The sequence below is a fragment of the Dipodascopsis tothii genome (assembly GCF_038497935.1).
Source record: "Dipodascopsis tothii strain CBS 759.85 unplaced genomic scaffold V1510scaffold_16, whole genome shotgun sequence".
Classification (NCBI taxonomy): Eukaryota; Fungi; Ascomycota; class Lipomycetes; order Lipomycetales; family Lipomycetaceae; genus Neoaidaea; species Neoaidaea tothii.
In genome coordinates, this window is record NW_027118000.1 from 58781 (window position 1) to 81153 (window position 22373).

General features: G+C 68.3%; 14 protein-coding genes across 14 annotated transcripts; 5 read left to right on the forward strand and 9 right to left on the reverse strand.

The window, feature by feature from the left end:
• Positions 1-161: 161 nt before the first annotated feature.
• On the forward strand, positions 162-1965 carry V1510DRAFT_445300 (RNA pol II accessory factor, Cdc73 family-domain-containing protein; the record flags this gene model as incomplete). Its single annotated transcript, XM_066935701.1, has 2 exons — positions 162-291; positions 995-1965. 2 exons carry the CDS (start codon positions 162-164, stop codon positions 1942-1944), a joined length of 1080 nt encoding a protein of 359 aa, XP_066788722.1. The 3' UTR covers positions 1945-1965.
• V1510DRAFT_403278 (PWI domain-containing protein) lies at positions 1966-2370 on the forward strand (the record flags this gene model as incomplete). Its single annotated transcript, XM_066932161.1, has 2 exons — positions 1966-2121; positions 2152-2370. The coding sequence occupies 2 exons, from the start codon at positions 1966-1968 to the stop codon at positions 2368-2370; spliced, it is 375 nt and encodes a 124-aa protein (XP_066788723.1).
• Positions 2371-2814: 444 nt separating this feature from the next.
• Positions 2815-3749, reverse strand: V1510DRAFT_129564 (uncharacterized protein). Its single transcript, XM_066930309.1, has 2 exons — positions 3247-3749; positions 2815-3215 (listed from the first exon to the last, which is right to left on the reverse strand). Exons 1-2 carry the CDS (start codon positions 3613-3615, stop codon positions 2982-2984), a joined length of 603 nt encoding a protein of 200 aa, XP_066788724.1. The 5' UTR covers positions 3616-3749; the 3' UTR covers positions 2815-2981.
• Positions 3724-4897, forward strand: V1510DRAFT_417331 (PHB2 subunit of the prohibitin-like protein complex (Phb1p-Phb2p)). The gene has a single exon (XM_066933930.1). It carries the CDS (start codon positions 3885-3887, stop codon positions 4797-4799), a length of 915 nt encoding a protein of 304 aa, XP_066788725.1. The 5' UTR covers positions 3724-3884; the 3' UTR covers positions 4800-4897.
• V1510DRAFT_417332 (uncharacterized protein) lies at positions 4765-6384 on the reverse strand. The gene has a single exon (XM_066933931.1). The coding sequence runs from the start codon at positions 6079-6081 to the stop codon at positions 4819-4821; it is 1263 nt and encodes a 420-aa protein (XP_066788726.1). The 5' UTR covers positions 6082-6384; the 3' UTR covers positions 4765-4818.
• On the forward strand, positions 6301-7268 carry V1510DRAFT_129482 (uncharacterized protein). Its single transcript, XM_066930308.1, has 2 exons — positions 6301-6730; positions 6762-7268. Exons 1-2 carry the CDS (start codon positions 6519-6521, stop codon positions 7174-7176), a joined length of 627 nt encoding a protein of 208 aa, XP_066788727.1. The 5' UTR covers positions 6301-6518; the 3' UTR covers positions 7177-7268.
• V1510DRAFT_394817 (NUDIX hydrolase domain-like protein) lies at positions 7001-8260 on the reverse strand (the record flags this gene model as incomplete). The annotated part of the gene is made up of 2 exons (XM_066931854.1): positions 7001-8012; positions 8044-8260. The coding sequence occupies 2 exons, from the start codon at positions 8258-8260 to the stop codon at positions 7360-7362; spliced, it is 870 nt and encodes a 289-aa protein (XP_066788728.1). The 3' UTR covers positions 7001-7359.
• Positions 8261-8277: 17 nt separating this feature from the next.
• Positions 8278-9320, reverse strand: V1510DRAFT_445304 (putative atp synthase). The gene is made up of 2 exons (XM_066935702.1): positions 9056-9320; positions 8278-8831 (listed from the first exon to the last, which is right to left on the reverse strand). Exons 1-2 carry the CDS (start codon positions 9188-9190, stop codon positions 8313-8315), a joined length of 654 nt encoding a protein of 217 aa, XP_066788729.1. The 5' UTR covers positions 9191-9320; the 3' UTR covers positions 8278-8312.
• A 425-nt stretch (positions 9321-9745) lies between these two features.
• V1510DRAFT_417338 (uncharacterized protein) lies at positions 9746-11405 on the reverse strand. The gene is made up of 3 exons (XM_066933932.1): positions 10579-11405; positions 10470-10547; positions 9746-10438 (listed from the first exon to the last, which is right to left on the reverse strand). The coding sequence occupies exons 1-3, from the start codon at positions 11159-11161 to the stop codon at positions 9792-9794; spliced, it is 1308 nt and encodes a 435-aa protein (XP_066788730.1). The 5' UTR covers positions 11162-11405; the 3' UTR covers positions 9746-9791.
• Positions 11406-14261: 2856 nt separating this feature from the next.
• Positions 14262-15920, reverse strand: V1510DRAFT_448406 (uncharacterized protein). Its single transcript, XM_066935774.1, has 2 exons — positions 15471-15920; positions 14262-15437 (listed from the first exon to the last, which is right to left on the reverse strand). Exon 2 carries the CDS (start codon positions 15431-15433, stop codon positions 14339-14341), a length of 1095 nt encoding a protein of 364 aa, XP_066788731.1. The 5' UTR covers positions 15434-15437; positions 15471-15920; the 3' UTR covers positions 14262-14338.
• A 1516-nt stretch (positions 15921-17436) lies between these two features.
• Positions 17437-18610, reverse strand: V1510DRAFT_129630 (uncharacterized protein). The gene has a single exon (XM_066930310.1). It carries the CDS (start codon positions 18126-18128, stop codon positions 17457-17459), a length of 672 nt encoding a protein of 223 aa, XP_066788732.1. The 5' UTR covers positions 18129-18610; the 3' UTR covers positions 17437-17456.
• Positions 18611-19014: 404 nt separating this feature from the next.
• V1510DRAFT_417348 (acyl-CoA N-acyltransferase) lies at positions 19015-19731 on the forward strand. The gene is made up of 3 exons (XM_066933933.1): positions 19015-19383; positions 19415-19517; positions 19549-19731. The coding sequence occupies exons 1-3, from the start codon at positions 19095-19097 to the stop codon at positions 19709-19711; spliced, it is 555 nt and encodes a 184-aa protein (XP_066788733.1). The 5' UTR covers positions 19015-19094; the 3' UTR covers positions 19712-19731.
• V1510DRAFT_378659 (WD40-repeat-containing domain protein) lies at positions 19716-20945 on the reverse strand. Its single transcript, XM_066931605.1, has 2 exons — positions 20553-20945; positions 19716-20521 (listed from the first exon to the last, which is right to left on the reverse strand). The coding sequence occupies exons 1-2, from the start codon at positions 20751-20753 to the stop codon at positions 19808-19810; spliced, it is 915 nt and encodes a 304-aa protein (XP_066788734.1). The 5' UTR covers positions 20754-20945; the 3' UTR covers positions 19716-19807.
• A 145-nt stretch (positions 20946-21090) lies between these two features.
• On the reverse strand, positions 21091-22050 carry V1510DRAFT_417351 (40S ribosomal protein eS7). The gene is made up of 2 exons (XM_066933934.1): positions 21807-22050; positions 21091-21658 (listed from the first exon to the last, which is right to left on the reverse strand). Exons 1-2 carry the CDS (start codon positions 21945-21947, stop codon positions 21221-21223), a joined length of 579 nt encoding a protein of 192 aa, XP_066788735.1. The 5' UTR covers positions 21948-22050; the 3' UTR covers positions 21091-21220.
• Positions 22051-22373: the final 323 nt, after the last annotated feature.

Here is a 22373-nt window from a genome sequence, read left to right on the forward strand (position 1 = left end):
CGGAGAGGCTGTGCGCCGGCTGCGACGACGGCGGGCGGGGGCGCACGGTCCGGACGGCGGCGGGCGACGACCGGTGGCCGTGCCGGGCGGTGCCGGACGACGGGACCGGTGGCGACGCTGGAGCCGGCGCCGGACGTGACAGCGCCGGCGAGCCGCACGACATGCGGCGGTCGAGGCGGTCGACCTTGCCGGCGGCCGGCGCTGCCGGCGCTGCCGGCCAGCCGCTGCGACAGGCGGTGGCGGCGGCTGACGCTTGGCACGGCGCCGCCCTGGTGGTGGACGGCTGCAGGGGTGACTGAGCCGCACAATATGCGGCGGTGCGCACGCGCCGCTGCAACGGCTGCTCGGCATGAGCTGCATGTGCCTGTGGCGCGCAGACGCAGCCGGGCGGTGCGGGCGCGACGAGCCGCACAGCATGCGGCGCCGGTCGGGCGGCTGAGCCGCACACTGTGCGGCGCGTGCGGCTCGTGCGGCTCGTGCGGCTCGCGCCGCTCGCGCCCCGTCGCCCGCCGCCGTTCGGCCGCCGGCGTGCCGGCCGCCGGCCAGGACGTGGTGGTCGCCATCGCCGCCGACCGCCGCCGACCCGGCAAGGCTCCCAGCGCGGCCGCCCGCGTTCGGCGGCGCTGCGCTCCCACGTTTTCCGCGAATTTTTCGGGCCTCATCGCGACGACACCCCATCGACTCGAGCGACACACGGCCCGCAGGCGGCGCACGAGCTAGACAGGCATCGCAGCTCGCGCACTCGCACACGCACCAGGCATCCGCATCGGCGGATCCGCAGCGCATCCGTGCGATCAGCAGGCGCAGCGCGCAGCAACAATGGACCCCCTCGTGCTCCTGCGGGAAGCCATCGGCGGGCGGCGGCCGCCGCAGCTGGCCTCGGACGAGGCCGGCACGGCCACAGACGACATCAAGGCCGCGTCGCATCTCATGTTTGGCACCACGGCCGTGCCGCTGGCGGCCAGCACGCGGTTCGTCAAGGACGATAGCGCAGTCGACCTGCGCGCGATCTACTTTTGCTGGCAATGCCGCGATGCCAACGTGGCCGAGTACATCTCGCTCTGTGGCGAGAAGGACGTCCTCAACCTGACGTTCCTCGAGCGCGCGGACCTGCTGACGTGGCTCGAGGGCGCGGCCGAGCGGTCCGAATACATCCAGGACGGCGCGGCGGACGGCGCGGCCGCGCCGGCGGCCACGGCCGCAGCCGCGCCCGCAGCCGAGCGCACGGCGATCACGGTCGACCCGCGGCTGGCGCGCGTGTACGCGCGCGAGCGCACGCTGGTCGACCACAACACGGTCCTGCGCGGCCAGAAGCCCGCGGACTTCTCGTCCGTCCGCAAGGAGGCCATGGACACGTTCATCTCGCGGCTGCGCACCAAGGCGCCCGCGCCGGCGGCCACGCCGGCTGGGCGCTCGCGGCGCCGGCGCGACCCGATCGTGCTGCTGTCGCCGTCGGCGTCGTCGCTGCTCTCGCTCGGCAACATCAAGCAGTTCCTCGAGGAGGGCCTGTTTGTGCCGCCCCAGGCCGCCGCGGCCAGCTCGGGCAACATGCAGCTCGTGCAGCGCACGCCGCGGTTCCTCGGCGGCGGCCCGCTGCGCTTCGTCGTCGTCGACTCGCCCGAGCGGTTCAAGCCCGAGTACTGGGACGACCGCGTCGTGGCCGTCTTCACGACCGGCCAGGCCTGGCAGTTCAAGGCCTACAAGTGGTCGGCGCCAGGCGTACTCTTCCAGAAGGTCAAGGGCTTCTGCCTGATCTACCAGGGCGACCCGGTGCCGGACAACGTTCTCTCGTGGAACGTCGACGTCATCCGTGTCGACCGCGACACGGCGGCGGACGGTGCCGACGACCGTCGTCGGCGCCAGTTCCGCGACCGCGAGATCGCGGAGCGCATCTGGGAGCGTCTCGAGCGCTGGATGCTCGCCCATGGCTGGGGCAAACGGTAGCTAATAAACTGTACCTCCTAAATGTCCCGCGCACCCGAGTTTGGCCGCCGCGTCGACCTCCGCCGCGTGAACCTGCCGGTGCTGCGCCTGTGGCTGGTGCCGCGTCTGGCCGCCCTGCTACAGGACGACGACGTCACGCTGGCCTACGCCGTGTCGCTGGTCGATGGCTCCAACACCGTACGTGTGCGTGGCCGACGCTGACCCCAGCCCGACATCCGCTCGATCGAGAGCCACCTGGAGCCGCTGTTTCCGCCGGACGCGCCGGTGACGGCGGCCGAGTTCTGTCTGGAGCTGTGGCGCATGTTGCTGGCGGCGCAGGAGTCACCGCGCGGAATTGCCCCGGCGCAGATCGAAGCGAAACGCGCCGAACTGAAGGCGGCGCGTGCGGCGCGCGCGGCCACCACGCGGCCGCCGCCATGGCGATGAGCAGAGAGCGGATGGCAGATGGTAGAGTGCTGCGTCTGCTGCTCGGCGGCCGCTGGGGAGACGGCTGGGCGCTGCGTCGGCTGGCTGTATATAGCCGCAGGTTGCACGAACGACGCGGCCGTCCGGATGGGCGCCGCCTGCTCATCCGACGGTACGGCACGGTACGGCGCGATACAGCGCTGGTACGCGGCCGCCTGCGTCCGCGTGTCCGCGGGTCCGCGAGTCCGCTGCGGGTCCGCGCGTCGTCTGTGCCACCCCAGCGAAGCTGCTCTACTTGACACACCGGTGCGCGGTCAGTGGCCGCAAGCCGGACAGAGCCGCCGCCAGCCTGACGAATCCCCAGGCCGTACTGCGAGCAGGTACCGACGAGGCTGCTTCGTGGATCAGCACGTCTGCCGCTAATAATGCTACACGGTCGCCGGTGGCAGGCCATCCGCCGCCAGCGGCCCCGGTCCAGGTCCGGTAGACCATGGCCTCTACGCAGTCCTAACGCCCAACAGACCGGCTCGTCATGCAACTAGCGTGTCTCCCCGCTCATGTTTGCCGACCGCCCGCCGCCCGCCGCACCGTTCGATGCTCATCATTCATTAGCTGCCTATGCGTCATATTTCCTACGCAACCTCGTAGTACCGCTCATTGTCGCGGTCGAACTCGGTCTCAAGCAGGTTGTGTCGCAGCACGGCCGGCGCCAAGCGTGCCGGCGGGTTTCCCGTCAGGCGATCGTAGATGCCGCCCGCAACGACCTCAGTGCCGGCGCCGTCGTCGGTCTGCGTCAAAATGACGTCCGCGTCGCCGCGGCACGGCCGCACGTATTTCTCCATAGCCGGCTTGGCATACAGCATGTACTGGGGTCAGCGCAGTCGCCCCAACACTTACGTTCGACAGGATCTCGGCGGCCGGCCGCACGGCCGAGTCGCGCGTGACCAGCCGGCCCAGCCGGGTGTCGGCGTCAGCGTCCACGTAGACAGAGAACGTGGTCAGGTCCCGCAGCTGCGGCGCCCAGAGCGCGTACGTGCCTTCCACGAGAACGGCCGCGGCCGGCGAAGCGGTCACGGCAGCTGCGGCCGCGGCAAAGTCAAAGCACTCGGGCGCCTCGGGGTCGGCGCCGGCCGTGTAATAGTCGGCCAGGTGCACGGTAGCCACGTCCGAGATGCCCCAGTCGGCCAGCTTGGCCACGACATAGCCACACACAGTGGTCTTGCCGGCGGCCTGGCCGCCGCCCACAGCGACGACAGTCTTGGGCATAGCGCGGGCTCACTTGATCGGCTTCGCTCGTCAGTCGGCCAGCGGGCGCGGCGCGTCCCAGGCAGGCGGTGCGCAGAGTCTGGCGCCGGCTCGAGGGCGGGCGCAGGTGTCGGGGCCGAAAGTGTGCCGGCGGCGGGGCAGAGGCGGTCGGGTCACGCACGGTCCGCGGTCGAGCGCCTCACCACCGTGAGAATTTTTCGGAAGGTTCGACAGGCACTCCGTCAGATCCGCACAGCGTCCGTACAGAAAGCGCCCCAGCATCAGCAGCCATGTCGCAGGACCCCCAGGAAGCGTGGCGCAAGTTTCAGTCGGCCGTGCAGCGCGCGAGCAAGCAGCGCGGCGGCCCGCAGCCGCCGGCGTCGTTCATCGGCGGTGCTCTCGGGCTGGTCGCGCTGGCGGCCGGCGCCGTGCTCGTCAACAACGCCATGTTCAACGTCGACGGCGGCCACCGGGCGATCAAGTACACGCGGCTCGGCGGCGTGCAGCCGCAGATCTACCAGGAGGGCACGCACCTGCGGATGCCGTGGTTCGAGACAGCTGTCACGTACGACGTCCGGGCCAAGCCGCGCAACGTGGCGTCGCTGACGGGCACCAAGGACCTGCAGATGGTCAACATTACGTGCCGTGTGCTGTCGCGGCCGCAGGTGGACGCGCTGCCGCAGATCTACCGCACGCTCGGCACGGACTACGACGAGCGGGTGCTGCCGTCGATCGTGAACGAGGTACTCAAGAGCGTGGTGGCGCAGTTCAACGCGTCGCAGCTCATCACGCAGCGCGAGAAGGTCTCGCGGCTGGTGAAGGACAACCTCGTGCGCCGGGCACGCAAGTTCAACATCCTGCTCGACGACGTCTCGATCACGCACATGACGTTCTCGCCCGAGTTCACGGCCGCGGTCGAGGCCAAGCAGATCGCCCAGCAGGAGGCCCAGCGCGCGGCGTTCATCGTCGACCGCGCGCGCCAGGAGAAGCAGGGCATGATCGTCAAGGCCCAGGGCGAGGCCACGTCGGCCCAGCTCATCGGCGACGCCATCAAGAAGAGCCGGGACTACGTCGAGCTCAAGCGGCTGGACACGGCGCGCGAGATCGCGGGCATCCTCGCCCAGAGCGGCAACCGCGTGCTGCTCGACAACAGCTCGCTGCTGCTGAACGTGGCTGCCGACGCCCGGCTGGGCGGGCGCAAGTAGTTGGTAAATACATCTCCTCTCAGTCCTCGAGCTGCGGGATCGCGGCCTGCCACTCGTCCAGCACCGTGCGGAAGAAGTGGATGTGGTCGTCGGCGAGCGCGCCGAGCGTCTGCCGCACCTCGAGCGTCTTGATGCGCTCAAAGTCGACCAGGTCGCGCGCGACCTCCTTGTCGAACGAGCGCGTGACGGTCTCGGCCGTGGCGACCTCGGCCGCGAGCTCCTCGAGCCGCGTGTCCAGCTTGCGCAGCCTCTCGACCCGCGCCAGCGTGTGGTCCACGCCGCGCAGGTCCTCGACCTTGGACCGCAGGAACCCGTTGCCGCCGCCGGACGCGAGCACGTTGCGCTCGACCGTGGCCTTCTCGTGGTACTCGACCAGGCCCTCGTAGTCGAGCTGCTTCTGCTCGCGCTGCTTGAGCAGCGCCTTGACCGAGGCCACGTACGCCTCCATGTCGCGCAGCGAGACGACGTAGTCTGTGTCGACGCGCTCGCGCAGCTCGTGCACGGCCTCGCCCGTGGCCGCCACCCGGTCCGCAAACGTCTTGAACACTTCCTTCATGCCCGGCTCGAGCGCGGCCAGCTTGAGGATCTGGCCCGACAGCTCGCTGCAGTCGTGCTCCCACTCGGCCTCCTTGCGCACGATGCGCGAAAAGTGCTTTTCTGTGCCGGCCACGTCCTCGTACAGCTTGTCGGCGCGCTCGCGCGGCACCAGGAACTCGTTGTTGTCCTTGGCCAGCTTCGTGAACGCGTTCAGCAGCGCGTCCGAGAAGCCGTCGAAGACGCCGGCCGACTCGACCGCCGCCGCCCGATACGGCCGCGACCGCATGTACGCGTTCCACTCGGTCGACTCGAGGAAGATCGCCAGCGTTTGCGCGCGCCGCAGGATCGGGTGGTTCGCCAGCCGCGCCAGGAACCGTCCGAGCGAGCTCGCCCGCCGGCTCGTGAACTCGGACCCGAACCGCCCCCCGGTCAGGTACTCCAGCCGCTGCTTGTCCGGCAGCGGCGGCACCGCGCACGCCGGGTGGTCGCGCACGATCGTGTTGTAGAGGTACACAAAGTCCGAGAACCGCCGGCGCACCCGGAACACGCGCTGCTGGAACGACGGGAAGTCCGACTCGGTCGTGACCAGGTACGACACGTAGGCGTTCTGCGTGCCGTCCTGCTCCTTCTGCGGCTCCGAGACCGTCACCAGCAGCGTCGACGACCACAGCGAGTTCTTGTCGTCCTCAGTCTCGGGCGCGCGCTCGACGACGACTGTCGCCGACGACGGGTCTGGCGTGGCCATGCTGTGCGGGGCCTGGGACGCTGAGAGTACTGGCTGCCGCTTGTTTGGCCGCTTGTTGCTGGCTTTCTTGGCACGCCGCTGCTGCGCTACGCTGCTCTGCGCTTGCTGTGCGCTGCTCAGCGTTCTGCACGGCCGTCCGAAAGCCTGACTGGGGTAATGCGCTCGCGGTGGTCCTGCTGCGTGTGCTGGATGCCGTGGCCGATAAAGTGTCCGTTGGTTGTTTGGTAAAGCGCGGCCACGATGGTGATCGTCCCACCCGGACAACGACGAGACGCCGCACGGCGAGAGCGACAGAAAGCTCGCTGCCGACGCCGCCACAGGGGGCGTGACAGGCTGAAACCGCGCACAGAGAAGCGCACGGGCGGTGCGGAGCGACTGTGACGCGCAGCGGCTGTGCAGGGCACGCGCGGCGGAGAAATCAGCGCTAGACGGCCGCAATGGCCACCCGCCGACGCCGACTACAGGACGCGCAGGAGAGCGAGAGCGAGGACGAGGCCGCGGTGCCAGCTGGACGCGGGCCAGGGCTGGCTGGTGCCGCGGCCGCGCGGCGGCGCGGGTCGCGTGTGGCCCGCGGCGTCAGCTCAAGCCGGCTGAACGCGGCGCCAGCTGCACCGCCGCCGACAGCGCCACGCCAGGCTACAGACCCCATGTGAGTGCGTGCGCGACGGCACTGACTCCAGGTCCCGCTACGTCGAGGCTGAGCTGGTCCGGCGGGCGACAGGCGCAGATCCGTCGCCAAACACGTCTGGCACGGTCAGTCCGCGGACGCCCGAGGACGACGGCCGGCCGGTGGCGGCGCAGACGGCGACCGCGCACTCGGCTATCGTCGGCCGGCTGCTGGAGGTCAGGCTCGACGACAAGCCCGGCCCGCCACCGGTGGCCGGACGCAAGGCGGCGGCAGATCTGGCAGACCTGGACCGGCGGATGGCCGAGGTGCTACGTGAGACGGCGATCTCGGAGGCGTACCCGACGTTTGCGACGGCGCCGGCGCCGGCGGACGTGCGCCGGGCGCACCGCGAGATCGAGGCGCGCATGCGAAGGGCGGCAAATGCGCGGGCGGCGGCGCGGCGCGCGCGTGGGGGTGCGCGGGGATGACGTGTAGCACGTGACAATGCATTTCTATCACACGTGCAGTCGTGCGGCTCGTGCGGCTCGTGCGGCTCAGCTTGTGCGGCTCAGCTTGTGCGGCTCAGCTCGTGCGGCTCAGCTCGTGCGGCTCAGCTCGTGCGGCCCACAACGGCCTACAGCGCTGCCGTCCGTCGCGCCTGCGCCGCTGCCTCACAGCTTCGCCAGCGCATCTGCGTCCAGCAGCGCGTCAAACCGGACGTTCTCCTCGCCCTTCCGGCGCTCCTTCAGGTGGCCTCCCCGCAGCAGCATCGTCACCAGACCCTCGTCGCCCAGCGTCGGCGTGTACTCCATCTCAGGCTCCATGTCGTAGGCTATCCGCGCCACGTCCACCAGGATGCGCGAGGTCATTCCCCACACCATGTAATCGTTCGGTATCTGGTCCGCCCGAAACACCACGTCCGCCGGCGACCGCGGCGCCCGGAACGTGTGCATGCGCATGCGCACGCCGCCGCGGTCGTGCCACGCGCCGCGGTACCAGGACGCGGCGTCCGGCCCGCGGCTCTCCGGACGGAGGTGCAGGAAATCGGCCAGCGGTGCGGTGAAGATCGCTGCGACCTCGTCGTCGTGCTGCAGCGCCAAAAAGTCGGCCAGGGCCAGCTCTGCCGGGTCCGGCCCACCATCGGCAGCCAGCACGGCCACGCACGGCAGCACGGCCAGCCAGTTGCGGGCAAAATACGTCGGCAGCGTGGTGAGCTGATCGACGCGCAGGCCACGCCTCGCGCCGTCCTCAAACAGCCCGATCTCCTCGTTTGCCTCGCGACGGGCCACGTTCCACGGCGTCTCGGTCTCGGAGTCGGCCTTGCCTGCGGTTAGCGTGCGCGCGGCCGCACTTACCGCCCGGAAACGCGACCTGGCCCGAGTACGAGCTCAGCCGGGCGGCCCGCAGAGTCAGGACCACGTCCAGTGCACCGCCACGCGGGCGCAGCAGGACCAGCACGGCCGCGCGGCGCGCGGCCGGCACCAGATGCCACGCAGCGATCTTGTTGCCGGCGGCCACGGTCGGCTTGTACTGCCGCAGCCGGGCCAGGCACGTCTGCGGAGAGGAGGGCATGTTGGGATAGGTTCTACTAATCGACTCAAAATGATTTATTCACGCTCTAAGCTTAGATGGCCTCGGCGATCAGCGCGTTCAGGCGGCCGATCTTGGCCGAGACCGAGAGGTCGACGGTGCGGTCGCCAACCTCGACGACGAGACCGCCCAGGATGTCGGGGTTGATCTTGTTGGTCACCTTGAGCTTCTTGCCCTGGCCGACGACCGACGACTTGGCGAGCGCGGCCTCAATGCGCGACAGCGTCTTCGAGTCCAGCTTGGTGGCGGACGTGACGGTGGCCTCGATCTCGCCCTTGAAGGCCGACATCAGCGTGCCGTACTTCTCGATGATGCCGGGCAGCATCGACAGCCGGTTGTTCTCGGCGAGAACGGTGAGCAGGTTCTTGACCGACGCGTCAGACGTGCCCACAGCCGAGATGATGGTCTCGACGATGATGGTCTTGTCCGACGCCGAGAGGGCGGGGTCGGCGAGGATCTCGCCGAGCTTGGAGTCCTTGGCCAGCAGGTTCTTGATGCTGGTCAGCGACTTGGCGGTCGCGTCCTGGGCCGACGACTTGGCCGAGGCGGTGTACTGCTCGTTAGCGGCGTGTGCCGATGGGGCGGGCTGATGGCGCCGGATGCTGCCGCGCGCGGTGCGACCGCGGGTCCGGACGGATGGCGGGTCGGCCGGCCGGACGCACGCGGCCGCGGCCGCGCACGCCATCCGCCGTCCGACCATCCGTCCGGACCGGCCGCGGTTGCCGGCCGCGCTCGCCGTCGTCATCCGGTCGCCGGTCGGGCCACAATTGTGCTTACCAGGGCCGAGGCGTAGGTTCCGTCAACGCCGAAGAGCTGGACCGGGGGGGTCGTGGCATCCGCACGGCGGACGGCCGCGGTCGAGAATCCGCGGGCGGCGACCGCCGATCGTCTAAGGGCAGTTCTGGCGAGCATTGTTTCGTGTGGACGGAGTATGAGGGGGACGGGTTTGATAGACGGATGAAAACAGAAGACGAGGAAAAATCGGCAGCAAATTTGCCCTCCGCCAATCAGCGTTGCGCCAGGTTAGGGCCGTTGCCCAGACCGCTTATGTCAGCGCCTCCGCGCACCGCTGCGGCTGGCTCTGCAGGGCCACTGCGCGGGCCGGCGTTAGTGGCCCGCCGCGGTGGTCCTGGCCAGGACCATTGCGGCCACCGGCCACTGGAGACCACTGGCCAGCGGCCGCCGCACGGTCGCGGCCGCCGCACAATCGCTACCGCGGCCGGCGCGCGAGCCCTCGCCGCCCGCCGCCGCTCAGCCCCGCGCCGCTCAGCGCCCGCCGCCGCTGACGCCGCCGGTGCCAGCGCGCAGCCGCCGGCGCGGCCCGGTCGTGGCCGCCGCCGTCGCGCGTCCAGCGTGCGGCACTTCGCGCGGCCCGCAACCCCTAATTGGTCGACAGGTGTGGCGGTGCGAGGCGGTCCGAGGCGGTGCTCGGTGGCCGTGCGCACCTCCGGCGCCGGCTCTACGTCATGCACCATGACATCTGTCTATTGTATACTATCAAAATCCCGTCACTCTAGAACGTGAACAGGCCGCTGCGCTTCTTGCCAAACGGATACACCACCAGCGTCGCCATAAACAGACCGACCACAATGCCGATCGAGACCTCGATCATGGAAATACCCACTCCCCAAATGCTCGCCGTCGAGCTCAGCGCCGACGTCGCCGTCGCCGTCGACGTCGCCGTCACGGTCGCCGTCACGGTGCCCGACACGGTCGTCGTCACCGACTTGTTCGACAGGATCTCGTCGGCCGTCGTGATTCCGGCCACCAGCGAGCCCTGCGCGGCCAGGCCGGACGGCACCATGACGAAAATCGCCGGCAGCATGGCCGCAAAGGCCAGGCCGTGGCCGATCCGCGAGTACAGGTTGCCCAGGATGCCAATGACCAGCGCGCCGATCGCGGACGCGACCTCGGACGCCTCGGAGAAGTGCTTGTTGGCAAAGTACGAGACCACGTAGCCTCCGCCGGCGATGAAGATCATCGGCGGCAGCTGGCGCGGCTTGGCCTGGTTGATCAGCGCCAGGCCGAGCGTGAAGGCCGGAACGAAGATGAAGCGGTACCACGGGCTCAGCGCGGTCGGGCACGTCGTGTCGGACGTGGCGTTGTGGTCCATCCAGCCGTAGACGGCCGCGCCGAGGGTGATGCCGAGACTGAGGAAAACTGGCGTCAGCGCGCCCACAGAGGCACTTACGTGAGTAGATCACGGCGTAGAACATGCGCACCGCGCCGGCGACGATGTTCTTGGACTGCAGCTCGAGGGCGCCGCACACTGGGGTCAGCAGAGCCGGCGGCAGACTTACAGATGATGTATCCCGGCAGAATGAGCGCCAGCGCGCCCTGCGTGACGGCCGCAAAGCAGAACAGGTCGCGGTTGATCGAGCCGAACGCGCGGCCGGCGAACGACACAAACACGGCGGCGGTGATCTCAAACACGTTGGTGTAGACGTCGGACCGGGGCGCCACGATCAGCTGCAGGAAGCCGACGACGCAGCCCAGCAGGAACGCGATCGGCATGTCGATCCAGCGGCCGCCGAAGGCAAACGGCGCCACAAACGCCGACGACAGGCCGAACATGATCACGCAGCACCACGCCGGGTACAGCAGCTTGGCCTTTATGAGCACCTCGAGCCGGGTCATGGCCTCCTCGACGCCGATCATGTCGTGGACGACCTCCTTGTAGATCGTGTGGACGTCGTGGAGCTTGCCGAGGTTGACGCCCTGCACAACGCGCACGAGGTGCATCTCGGACGTGTGCGTGGTCGCGTCGCCGAACGAGACGATCATGCAGCCGGGGATGTAGAGGTACTGGCCGTCGATCTCGAGGACGCGCGACGTCATCTTCATGTACTCCTCCAGCCGGTGGGTCGGCGCACCGTACAGCATCAGCGCGCGGCACAGCTTGAGGATGAACCGCTGGCGGTGCAGGATCTCGGCGATGTGGACCGTGATCCGGATCTGGTCCTCGATGCGCTGCTTGTGGTGGTCGCGCTTGCGGCGCGACTTGGACCGGCCGTCGGCCGAGTGCGACCGCACGTGCTTGCCGGCCGAGATCAGGTTCGAGAGCGACGACGTCGACGCGTTGGCGCTCTTGGAGTACCACTTGCGCGTCGGCGTGGTCGCGCCCGACGGCGGCGTCAGCGTGCCCGACGGCGCGGTCGACGGGTACGACGCCAGGGTCGCCGTCGACTGCTGCTCCTGGTTGTAGAGCTTGAGCAGCGACGACAGCACGCCGGCCTTGATCTGGTCCGGCGCGGGCACGTAGTCCTCGCGCTCGACCGGCGTCTGCGCGCCGGACGCCATCATGTCGTTGTCGACCATGAACTGGTCGTCCGTGGCGCCCTTGGCGACGTGCGCCATGACGAGGTTGCGCGCCTCCTCGTGGTGCGAGTGCGCCGACGAGTTGGACTGCGCCGACTGCTCCTTGTTGAGCGAGTGCATCTTCTCGAGCTCGAGCGAGACGTCGGCGTGCTGGGGCGAGAGCACCGGCGACGCCATGGCCGAGCCCGGCGCCGAGTGCGAGCCCGCGTTGAGCCGGGCCATGCGCCGCCGGCGGTCGGCCTCGGTCGCGTCGTCGTCCTCCTCGGCCTCGTCGATCGTCTTCTCGCGCTTCATGTCCGAGCCGCGCGAGAAGTAGTCGCGCGGCTCGTCCCGCGGCGAGTACGACTCGACCTCGGGCGTCGTGGGCAGCGACCCCGAGCCCGGGCCGCTGTGCACGCTGCTCGGCGTCAGCAGGTCGCCGCCGAGCTCGCGCTTGGCCTGCAGATCGGCCTGCCGCTGCAGCTCGGCAAAGAACCGCTGCTGGTGCTTGGGCAGCCGCAGATCCGTCGCCGATCCGTTCGGCGACCGGCCCCGCTGCAGGTACAGCTGCGTCAGCTCCGACGACGACCGCCGGTGGTGCCGGCCCAGCATCCCCGGCGACGCCGGCAGCGCCTGCGCGTCGTCGTCTGTGGGGTAGTGCACCGCGTCCGACCGCGGGTCGTTGCCGGCCGGAAACCGCACGCGCTGCCGGCCGCCCGTCGCCCGCTCCCGCGACGCCGACCGGCTGCGCGGCGCCATCGACGACTGCAGCGGCAGCGCCGACGGCGCGTTGCGCGCGAACCGCGGCCGCTCGTCCGGCGACGGCGCTGATCCCGGCGACGTCGCCGCCACCCCGCTGCCCGCGCTGCCCGGCCATCCGCCGGGCGCGCCCGACAGGCTGGGCCCGCTCGACCCGCTCGAGCTGGACGTGCCCGGCGAGCCGGCCGCGCCCGTGCCCGTCTTGTCTGCCATCTGTGTGGTGTCCGGTCCTTTCTGCCCGGCTCGTCTGACCGTTATTTCGCAAATGCCCAGCTCGCCGCTGGAGACTCTGGATTCGATATGGCCGCTCTCCGTCTGGCCTCTGCGTGCTTCTGCTCTCCGAGTTCCCTGGCTGGTTGCGACGCTTTATGTGAAGAATTTTCGTGGACGTCGTGATGCCGTCGTAATAAGCCCGTCAACTTCTCCGCTCTGCGGTTTCTATACTGGATTTGTCGATCCAATATTCCTCCCTAGCCGCAATATATTTAACTTGCCCGCGCTTTGCGGACGCTGCAAACTCAGACGCCGGCTACGACGCTACGCCGACTAGACCCGGCCCGCGGCTGCGCAGGGGACGCGCGGGGCTTTATACTGGGCGGGATCTGCGGCGGCGCTGGCGGGCGCGGGCGCGCAGCGTGGCCGCGCCGGCACGGCCGCGACGTCAGCGCGCGGCGGCCGCGCGCCGCACGATCGCCGGCGCTGGACCGGCCTGGTGGGCCGCGGGTCGCTGGACGCGGGCCGCCTGCTGGGTTGCGGTCCCGGGCTGCCGGGTCGCGGCGCCAAGCCGGAAGTCCGTAGAAGCCCGCAGCCCTAACCGGGGTGGACGGCTGACGCCAACGGCTTCGAGAAGCCACGGTGTCGTCATTGCCCGGCGCGGCGGGCCCGGGCCCGACGGTGGTACTAGGGGCTACGAGCCGGCGCCGCGCTGCCCCTGCCGTGCACTCGCGGCCGGCTGCCGGGCCGGCGGTTGCCGCGTGTGCGCGAAGAATCAGGAAGGTATGGTGATCACTAGCCGACCGGGGAGACGCTGTAGCTTGATGCAGGTCCAGCACGGGCAGTGCGCTCGGCCGGTTGTGTGGTAGTGTGGCCCAATGGAGGCTAGCCTAAATTGCAAGTTTCACTAAGCGCCGCGATCGTTGGGTGCAGATTGGTTACCCGAATCGGCGAGCTCGGCAGCGCCCTGACCCCTGGTGCACCGGCCGCGCTGGCGGCAGGGGCAGGCGCGCGCGCCCGTCGCGTTACAGCTGGCGGGCGCGAGTCGCGCGGAAAGGCAGCCTGGGGCCAGTCCGGACGCCGGAGCGCCAGGCTGCTGGCCCTGAGTTATGCGCGATTACGTCAACACCATTCCACTCGCGGCGCCGGCGCCAGTGTCTCGGTAGCGACTAGCCAGGCCGGAGCAGTGGGCTAGCTGCACGGCAGCGCCGCACGCCGAGCGGCCGATGAGCCGCACCGGGCGCGGCTGCTGTGTACCTCCGCGGGCGAGCCTGCGACGGCGACTTTGCTGGGGTGGTCCCGTAGCACTGCGGCTAGATGCTGCGGCTATATGCTGCGGCCTGCCTGCAGGACGGCGGCCCTCGACGGAGTCGCCGCCGGACGCACTTCAGCAGCCTCCAGGGGCGGCTCTGTCAAGGTCGGCTGCCCTCGCAGATCGACTTCGCAGAGAACTGCTCTGCGGCTATATGCCGCGGCTATATGCCGCGGCTATGTACCGGCCTTCGCAGAGGCGGCTCCCCCTGGCACAGGGCCCGTGCAACTACTTCGTGCAGCTCATGCTGCGTCCTACACAAGAGACAGCACTCCCCAACGCACTCGTCGGAGGCTCGTCAACCCGGGTTCTGCATCGCCCGGCGGTCCAGAGCGCGACGGCGCCGTCCAGAGTCCGCGCAGGGGACAGGGGTCGCGCAGGTGTGGCGCAGCCGCAACAAACTTAGTACCAGAATGCGTGTATGTATATAGGTATCAAATACAACGATAATGAATATGCATAGCGTCAGATCGTAAGGGCTAGGCCGCGACCGGCAGGACCGGAGCGCGGGGGAGCCAGGACCGCTGGGCGACGACTGCGCCGTGGAAGTTCGTCTCCGGAGACCGGCGCAGCTCGTCGACCGAGACCGGAATGCTGGGCTGGCGCATGGGGTGGCCCTCGGGCAGCACCGAGCTCGGGGTGGACGCGCCCGACGAGAGCGGAGACTCGGCGGACGGTCCGATCATGGACATGGGCCGCTGTTTGCGGCCGTTGGCGGAGGGCGCGGGCAGACCGAGGCCGCCCGGACCCGGCGCAAACGACTGGCGGCGCTCGTCGGTCGGCTTCTTGTAGCCGGCCGGCGACTTGCTGAGGTACGCGCCGAGGTTGCCGTTGGTGACGGACATGCTCGTGGACTTGCGGTGGGCGGCCTTGTTGCGGCCCTGGGCGAGGCCGAGGGCCGGGTCCTGGCCGTAGGCCTTGGGCTTGTTCTTGCCGCCGAACGAGTCGTAGAAGCCGTTGGTCTGGCCGTAGGCAGCCTTGGTGTAGGGCTCAGCCACGGGGTGATACCAGATGTTTCCGTTGGCGTCCTGGACGTACGAGTAGCCTTCTGGCGCGGGCTGCTGCTGCATGGCCGCGTACATGGCCGCCTGTATCCGCTGCTGCTGCTGGGCGATGTACATGGACGTGGCCATGAGATCCTTCTGCTTGGCCTGGAGCGCCGCGTAGAGCTGCGGGTCCATGGAGTCGTCGGGCATCTGCGGGAGGCCGTAGCCGGCGGCGTAGTCTTCGCCGACAATGCCGCCCGCGTGGCCGAGCGCCGCGGTGCCGGGCACGGAGCCGGCCGCGCCAAGGCCGGCCATCCCGTTGATGCTGTTCATGCTCATGCTCAGGCCGGCGGGCATGCCCATGCCGGCCACGCCGCTGCCCGCGGGCATGCCGCCCATGCCGTACGCCTCGTACGCGGGCTCGTCGAATGCCTTGCTCTGCGGCCGCATGCGCGGCAGCGCCCGGGCGCCCTCGTACGGCGCGCCGTAGTAGTAGTTCTCGTACTGGTACTGGCCCTCCTCGCGGCCCGGCCGCTGCTGGTACCGCAATTCCCCCTGCGGCCCCGTCGGCCGCTCCGTGTACGACATGTCCCTGCCGTCAGCGTGCCCGGCCATCGGCGCGCACCTGATCCGAGCCTGCTCGATGTCTTGCCTCCGCGGCTCTGTCTGTTTCACGCTGCCAGGTGCGTGCTTCTCATGCCAAAATCGCCGCCGTCTGTCACCGATGTCCGCGATCAACACGACTGGTCGGCTCTGGTTCTTCGTTTGCGGTGCAAACGAGTGGTCTCTATATAACTCAACGAACGAAACAACAAACACTCAAACCGAACGCACGAATCGAAAGAATACAATCCCACAGACGTGAAAACCAAACAAAAAGAACAAACGAGAAAGATGAAAAAAGGAAAAGGAAGGAGATGCGTCTCGAAGAGAGGTGGGATGGGAAGGGAAGAGAAGCGGTCGCAAAAAAGGACGCGCCCACAAGTCACGATCAAATTTTAGGACAAGGGTCAACAACACCATCTAGGACTACGCCGAGAGGCTGAGGCCGCGGACGGCGCCGCGCCGGCCGCCACGGCCCGGCCTGCCGCCGGCGGCCGGCGCGGGCCCGGTGTGACGGGGATAGAGTTACGTGTGAACGGATCGCCATCTGGACGGCCCGGTGCGCTGGCCGGCGCCGGGGTGGCGAGGGCGGTGGCGAGCGCCGCGGGGCGTGGGGCTGTGAGCCGCAGGGCGTGCGGCGCGTTCGCGGGGCTGCGAGCCGCAGGGCGTGCGGCGCGTTCGTGCGGCGCTGCACCGTGCGGCCGTGCGGCCGGTGCGGCTCGTGCGCGGCCCAAGCGCCGCACCGCGTGCGGCTCGCGTCTCAACGTCATCCTATGTAGCGTATATTAACTAACTATCGCGGCGGCTCCACGCCGTTCACGGTCTCCACCACGCCCACCGCCGCCTCCGGCAGCTCCTGGGGCTCATAGTCCGCGCACGCGTCCCGCCGCACGTCCACCAGCGTCCGGTGGAGTGCTGTCTCGAGCATGTGCGCAAACACGGCCGGCGACAGCTGCGGCGTAGCCACGTCCGGCACCGTGTCGTTCGGCAGCGCCGTCCGGACTTCTGGCCGGCGGCGGTGCGTCCGCTCCGCGCGCTCGGCCCGGCCGGGCGAACGCAGCGTGCAGTCGGACGCGGGGGACACCGGCGTGTTGCATGCGATCGTTGTGTTGCACACCGCGCGGTGCAGGCCGAGCGCGGCCACGACGCCCTCGGCCATGGCCTCGGACGGTGCAGACGTGTCGAGCGCGGCCAGTGTGCTGTCGGTCTTAGACAGGTGAAGCTTTGCTCCGACGTCGCGTCGCAACTTGGCTGGCGAGAACGCCAGGATGCGATTGTCGCGAGTCATCGTGCTTCGTTTGATTGTGATCCAATCTCCACGCCGTCGTAGTCATATCGATCGGCGCAACCGAACCCGGCGCTTGGGTCGAAGGTATATATAGGCCCATAGTGTTGGGTGCGACAAAGATCGGTTCTTTGCTGCGCCCGGTGCAGAAGAAAGAACTGTTCTTTGTAGTGGCACGCCGGGACAGCGTCCGGTGACGAGACGCACGCGGCAGACGCGTGTCTCTTTGTGCCGAGGAGGCGAGGCGTGGCATGGGGCGCCGGGGTGCGCGCCGTGGACCCCGCGCCGGGATCTCGAGCCGCACGTCGTGCGGCTCGTTGCCGCACCCAGCCCGGGACGCCGCGTCTGTGGCGCGCCTCCGCCGACGACTGCACCGACCGCCTTTGGCCGGATGCTGCTGCGTGGGGGCGTGCACCGGCGCGAGCCAGAGAGCCGGCGGCTATATGCTGCGGCTATATACTGCGGCTATATACTGCGGCTATATGGTCGCTGATCCCGGTCTACCCAGGGCAGCACCCGTCCTACGCGTCGCCGCCGACGCAAGCCTCCAGCGGCGACCCAGTCAGCCGTGGCCGCCCTCGGCAGACCAACCGTGTCCGGCGGCTATATGGTCCGCGGCCTCCCCATGCGTCCAGCGGACTTTCCAGGCCGCCCCCCTCGTTGAAAAAGACTCTCTGTATTTAGACACTATATCCCACAGACATCAAAAAAACAAATCCGCGTCTAGCTGCCGTACTCCGGCAGCTCGTCGTCGCAGATGCAGCCCCAGCACGAGCAGTCGGCCTTGCAGCGGCCGGCCAGGCGCGGCGCGATGATAATCTCGACCGGGCACAGGTCCAGGCTGCCGATGCTCGAGTGGAACGAATCCACCGAAGAGGACGTCAGCGAGTAGTCGAGCTGCTTCTCGTCGTAGTCCGAGTCGGCGTCCAGCGACGGCTCGTCGACAATGTCGGCAATGTCGGTGTCGCGCGGCAGCACCGGGCTCGCGTAGCCCTTGAAAAACAGCATGTCCACGGCCTTGAGGCGCGGGCTCAGCGTCGGCGACCGCAACGACCGCAGATCGCCCAGCTTCTCGTCCACCACATCGTCCTCGCGCATGCTCGGGAAGATCTCAAAGTGGTTCCCGGGCTCGATCGAGTCGTTGACGTCGATCAGACTCTTGTACTCCTCGTCAACCTTGTCCACCGGCGACGCGGGCTTGGAGCGGTCGCCGAGCTTGAGCGGACACCACGCCATCAGGTCCGAGAAGAACGAGTGCGATTTGCTGAGCAGATTCTTCTCGCCGAGATCGGCGTTGAGCGCGTACACCGAGACGTCCACGCGCGGGCAGAAGAAGTCGCGGTAGGCCGAGCCCGGCGTGAGGTCGCCGTCGGCCGCCATCTTGAAGGTTTCCATGTGGTGCAGGTGCGTTCAACGCCGCGCCGGTCCCAGTGCTCGGCCAGGGAATGCGGCTGCGGAGGCGTGGGCGGGACGAGAGTACGGAAGAGTTCGATCGGTGTGGTGCCGGTCCGACTGCGGCCGCCCCGGTTTATATCGCTGGGCTCGACGGGCCCGCGGCCGGAGAAGAAAGAGCGCGCGCGACGCTCTGTGTGCCAGCGCCGCCGCCCGACAAAGACCCTGCCCGGCCAAGATGCCAAGTTGCAACAAAGAACGCCACACCAAAGCTTCTGCGGCTTCCAGGCCGCCCGCGGACCGCTTTGCCGCGCGCCTGGTCCGGGCCACAAGGAGCCACGCTGGCCGCCAGGGCGGCCCAAGCTGCCGGCCTCCCGACCCCGGCTCGGCCCGTGGCGCCGGCTGCCACGCTGGCGGCGGCGCACGCGGACGCGTGGGCCGGCCGACGCCGGCGCCGCTGCGGGGGGCGCCGGCGAGGCGGCGGGGCGGCGCCGGCGAGGTTGCTGAGCCAGGCTGCTCGACCGGCTGCCGGCCGCGGCCGCACGCCGACGAGAGCCTCCCGCGGCCAGCGGCCGGCACGGCCGCACCCACGGCCGCCGCCCGGCCGCCCGCAGCCGTCCAATTCGCTGCCCGCCACCGCTGCGCGCCAGGATCGCCGGGTTCCTCGTAGAGGCCGCAGTCCTAGAGTCGTCATTTCCGCGGGCTCCGCGGCGCCGGCCATCGCCAGACTCGGCCAGCCGGCCGCCGTCTGCTCCATCAGCCGCCCAGCCGCCGCCCAGCCGATGCGGCGCCCGCGTGCGTGCGCCAGCCCCGGCCGCTTCCTCGGCCGTCCGTGTCGCTAACCGCACAAAACGGCCATCTCCAAATCCGCAAAAACTCCAAAAAACCACGAAAACCAGAAAACCGCCGACCAGCCAAACTCCACCGACAATCTCTCCCCCCTCGCAACCGCCGGTGCCCCGCAGCAAGATGGACATCCGCCAGGCCACCGTGGACGATCTCCCGGGCATGCAGAACGCAAACCTGACAAACCTGCCCGAAAACTACGTGCTGCGGTACTACTTCTACCACGCCCTGACCTGGCCCAGATCGTCGTTCGTGGCCACAGACGCCTCGGGCAAGCGCATTGTCGGGTACGTGCTCGCAAAAATGGAGGAGGAGCCCGCGGACAAGATCCAGCACGGCCACATCACGTCGCTGTCGGTGATGCGGACGTACCGGCGGATGGGCGTCGCCGGCAACCTGATGAAGCAAGCGCGTAAGTAGCGGCGCGGGCGAGCTGACGGCAGTGCGCGGGCTCAAGGAGAGCTACGGGGCCAAGTACGTGAGCCTGCACGTGCGCAAGTCGAACCGGGCGGCGCTGCATCTCTACAAAAACACGCTGCAGTTTGAGTAAGTGGCCGGCGGAGCGCGCTGACGCCAGGGTGGTCGAGATCGAGCGCGGGTACTACGCCGACGGCGAGGACGCCTACTCGATGAAGAAGAACCTCGACTTCCTCGACGACATGACCGACAGCCTGGACGAGGACGAGGAGGCGCTGCTGATCGAGATGGCTGGCAAGCTGACGATCTCGGGCGAGGCCTAGCCGATAGCTGCAAAACATGTATTGTGCCGCGGCCGCGGCGGCCGCGGGCCGGCCGCGGCGCGGCTATGCAAAATAACGCCGGACGCCAGACCCAGACTAGATGTCGTTGAGCGCGACGCAGACCGCGCCCTTGTGGTGGCCGTTGTACTGGCGGATGATCGACCCCGTCGAGAGCTCCCAGAGCCGCGCGTAGTGGTCCGAGCAGGCCGTGACGAGGTAGGCCGAGTCTGCGCTGAACGCGCAGTCCCAGACCCAGCGCTGGTGGCCGGTCAGCGTGGTCTCGAGCTCGAAGCCGTCGGTGGACCAGATCCGGGCGGTGTGGTCGGCCGAGCACGTGGCCAGGTGCTTGACGTCCGGCGAGAGCAGCACCTTGGTGATGTACTTGCTGTGCGCCCGGAACTTGCTCACCGGGTGGAGCTCGGTCTGGTCGCGGTCCCGGTTGTTGACCATCTTCCACACGTAGCAGTTGCCCTTGTTGTTGCCGGCCACGAGCATCGACCCGTCCGAGGCCACCGAGACCGACCGCACCGGCACGTCGTCCTGCGGGATCAGGTGGTGCGTGCACGAGTTTTCGCCGAGGTCCCACACCCGCACGTTGCCGCCCTCGTCGCAGCTGATCAGCTCGCCCTGGTTCGGGTGGATCACCACGTCGTTCACCGGGATCTTGTGCTTGTAGTTGCGCTGCACCATGGGCGCCCGCATGTCCCACACCTTGACCGTGCCGTCCTCGGACGAGGTGACCATCCACTTGCCGTCGCTCTGGAATGCGACCGCCGTCACATTGTTCGTGTGGCCCTCGTACGTCGAGACCTGCCGTCAGCGGGCCCGGCCGCGCACTTACCGGGTTCGGGTTCGACCCGCGGATGTCGTACAGCCGCACGTGCATGTGCCCGGCCGCCGCCAGGTACCGCTTGTCGGGCGAGATGGCCAGCCGGTTGACCTGCGAGTCCTGGTGCTGGATCGTGCGCTGGCAGATGCCGCTCAACGCCTCCCAGAACCTGATCGTGTGGTCATAGCCGGCAGAAGCAAAGATGACGGACATCTCGAGGGCGCTGGAGCTTGCGTCGACTGGATGGAGACGACTGCGGCGAGATGGCGGGCGAGGTGATCGCGGTTCGATAGGGACGAAATCCGGCGTAAGTGCGCGAACGTGTGCGCATGTGCAGATGACACATGCGCCGCACGGCCCGCTGCGAACAGCGGGCGCCGGACGCGGCGGCACGGTCGCGGGCAGGCTGCCGGCGCACGCTGGCTGGGCGGCCGAGGCGGCGGGGGCGCGGCTGCAGCCGAGACACGGAGGAAGCGAGGCGAGCCGCACATCGTGCGGCTCATGCCCTGCCGCCGCGCGCGGCCGCGCAGCGCCCGTCGCCCGCACAGACTATAGTACTGTCTTCTCATTAAATATGATACAACATCTTCAATAGCACAAGAACACGAAACGAAACCTGTTACTTTTCAAACAAATTTATTAGAATTTTTGTTTTTGTTTCCCTTCTATGCTACAAACATCTAGAAAACCTCGCCCTGGACGGCGGGGAACTCGAAGATGACCTGCTTGCCGGTGAGCTTGTGGTAGACAGACTGGAACGACTCGAGCTTGTAGTCAATGGCAGTCGAGTCCTTGTTGTCGAGGAAGACCTTCTGGATCTTGCCACCGCCAACGAGCGAGCGGACGCGCTTGCCGACGATCTCGGTGGGGAAGACCAGGTCCTCGAGCATGGCGTCGTGGACGGCAGTCAGAGTGCGCGAGCGGGGGCGCTTCTGCTGCTGGCGCGAGCGGCGGCCAGGCTTGGGGAGAATGCGGCGCTGAGCAACGAACACGACGTGGCGGTCCGAGAACTTCTTTTCCAGCTCACGGGTGAGACGCTGCTGGATCTTGTGGAACGAAGCGAGGAGGGGGACCGGGACGAAGACAACGATGGCCTTCTTGCCGCCAGCAACATCGATCTGCAATTCGTTAGCAACCGTCGACGGCAGCGTCGCGACGCCGGACGTGCGCGGGCCCGTGGACGTGGTGCTGGCCGTGCAATGCGTCCACGCACCACATCCATCCGATCCCAGCGCGCCCGTCCGTCGTCGGCCGTGATGCACCTACCTCCTTGGCAGCCGAGAACTGGAGCATACGCAGCTCCTGCTTCAGGTCGGCGACCGAAGTCTCCAGGTCGTAGAGGGCCTGAGCAATCGAGAGCTCCAGCTCCGAGGGGGTGGTGGACGTAATCTTGTTGGCCGCAGACATGTTGATGTGTGTGTGAAAACTGAGAGAAATGAAAAGAAAGAAGACAAGGGAAGTACCCAAACGATGTCGTGGTGTTGAGATATGAGACTGTGTAGAAAAATTCTGACTGTATGGGCTTGAAACCACTAGTAAACCGCATACTTTTGGCTAGGAAACGCTACCATTGTGTGTACGAGACGCCTGGCCGGGCGTGCGACGCGAACAGGCTCTGTGACTGCTAAAGTAGGGTTCACCACTTAGGGCTATTTAAAGCAGGGTAACTCCCGCCCTCCGCCCGCGCATCTCCCAATGTCCCAACCCAGCCCTAACCCGACTTATCGAGCGGGGACGGCCTGCCGCACCCCTCGCGCGGCCCAGACACCGCCGCGTAGCCCCGCTCGATCTGAGCCCCGCCGGTGGTGCAGGCGTGCTAGTTGTAGTATATCA

Bases quoted from the DNA above. Each gene is read 5' to 3' on its own strand.
- V1510DRAFT_129482 (XM_066930308.1), top strand. From the start codon at position 6,519: ATGGCCACCCGCCGACGCCGACTACAGGACGCGCAGGAGAGCGAGAGC. The intron at 6,731-6,761 runs GTGAGTGCGTGC...CACTGACTCCAG, and splicing joins CGCCAGGCTACAGACCCCAT to GTCCCGCTACGTCGAGGCTG.
- V1510DRAFT_129564 (XM_066930309.1), bottom strand. From the start codon at position 3,615: ATGCCCAAGACTGTCGTCGCTGTGGGCGGCGGCCAGGCCGCCGGCAAG. The intron at 3,216-3,246 runs GTAAGTGTTGGG...CGCTGACCCCAG, and splicing joins CCGCCGAGATCCTGTCGAAC to TACATGCTGTATGCCAAGCC.
- V1510DRAFT_378659 (XM_066931605.1), bottom strand. From the start codon at position 20,753: ATGTCCGTCATCTTTGCTTCTGCCGGCTATGACCACACGATCAGGTTC. The intron at 20,522-20,552 runs GTAAGTGCGCGG...CGCTGACGGCAG, and splicing joins GCGGGTCGAACCCGAACCCG to GTCTCGACGTACGAGGGCCA.
- V1510DRAFT_417338 (XM_066933932.1), bottom strand. From the start codon at position 11,161: ATGCTGTACGGTGCGCCGACCCACCGGCTGGAGGAGTACATGAAGATG. The intron at 10,548-10,578 runs GTAAGTCTGCCG...TGCTGACCCCAG, and splicing joins TCTGCCGGGATACATCATCT to TGTGCGGCGCCCTCGAGCTG. The intron at 10,439-10,469 runs GTAAGTGCCTCT...CGCTGACGCCAG, and splicing joins CTACGCCGTGATCTACTCAC to TTTTCCTCAGTCTCGGCATC.
- V1510DRAFT_417332 (XM_066933931.1), bottom strand. From the start codon at position 6,081: ATGGCCACGCCAGACCCGTCGTCGGCGACAGTCGTCGTCGAGCGCGCG.
- V1510DRAFT_417351 (XM_066933934.1), bottom strand. From the start codon at position 21,947: ATGTCTGCGGCCAACAAGATTACGTCCACCACCCCCTCGGAGCTGGAG. The intron at 21,659-21,806 runs GTAGGTGCATCA...AACGAATTGCAG, and splicing joins AGTTCTCGGCTGCCAAGGAG to ATCGATGTTGCTGGCGGCAA.
- V1510DRAFT_417331 (XM_066933930.1), top strand. From the start codon at position 3,885: ATGTCGCAGGACCCCCAGGAAGCGTGGCGCAAGTTTCAGTCGGCCGTG.
- V1510DRAFT_448406 (XM_066935774.1), bottom strand. From the start codon at position 15,433: ATGTCGTACACGGAGCGGCCGACGGGGCCGCAGGGGGAATTGCGGTAC.
- V1510DRAFT_445304 (XM_066935702.1), bottom strand. From the start codon at position 9,190: ATGCTCGCCAGAACTGCCCTTAGACGATCGGCGGTCGCCGCCCGCGGA. The intron at 8,832-9,055 runs GTAAGCACAATT...GCTAACGAGCAG, and splicing joins GAACCTACGCCTCGGCCCTG to TACACCGCCTCGGCCAAGTC.
- V1510DRAFT_129630 (XM_066930310.1), bottom strand. From the start codon at position 18,128: ATGGAAACCTTCAAGATGGCGGCCGACGGCGACCTCACGCCGGGCTCG.
- V1510DRAFT_417348 (XM_066933933.1), top strand. From the start codon at position 19,095: ATGGACATCCGCCAGGCCACCGTGGACGATCTCCCGGGCATGCAGAAC. The intron at 19,384-19,414 runs GTAAGTAGCGGC...AGCTGACGGCAG, and splicing joins CAACCTGATGAAGCAAGCGC to TGCGCGGGCTCAAGGAGAGC. The intron at 19,518-19,548 runs GTAAGTGGCCGG...CGCTGACGCCAG, and splicing joins AAAAACACGCTGCAGTTTGA to GGTGGTCGAGATCGAGCGCG.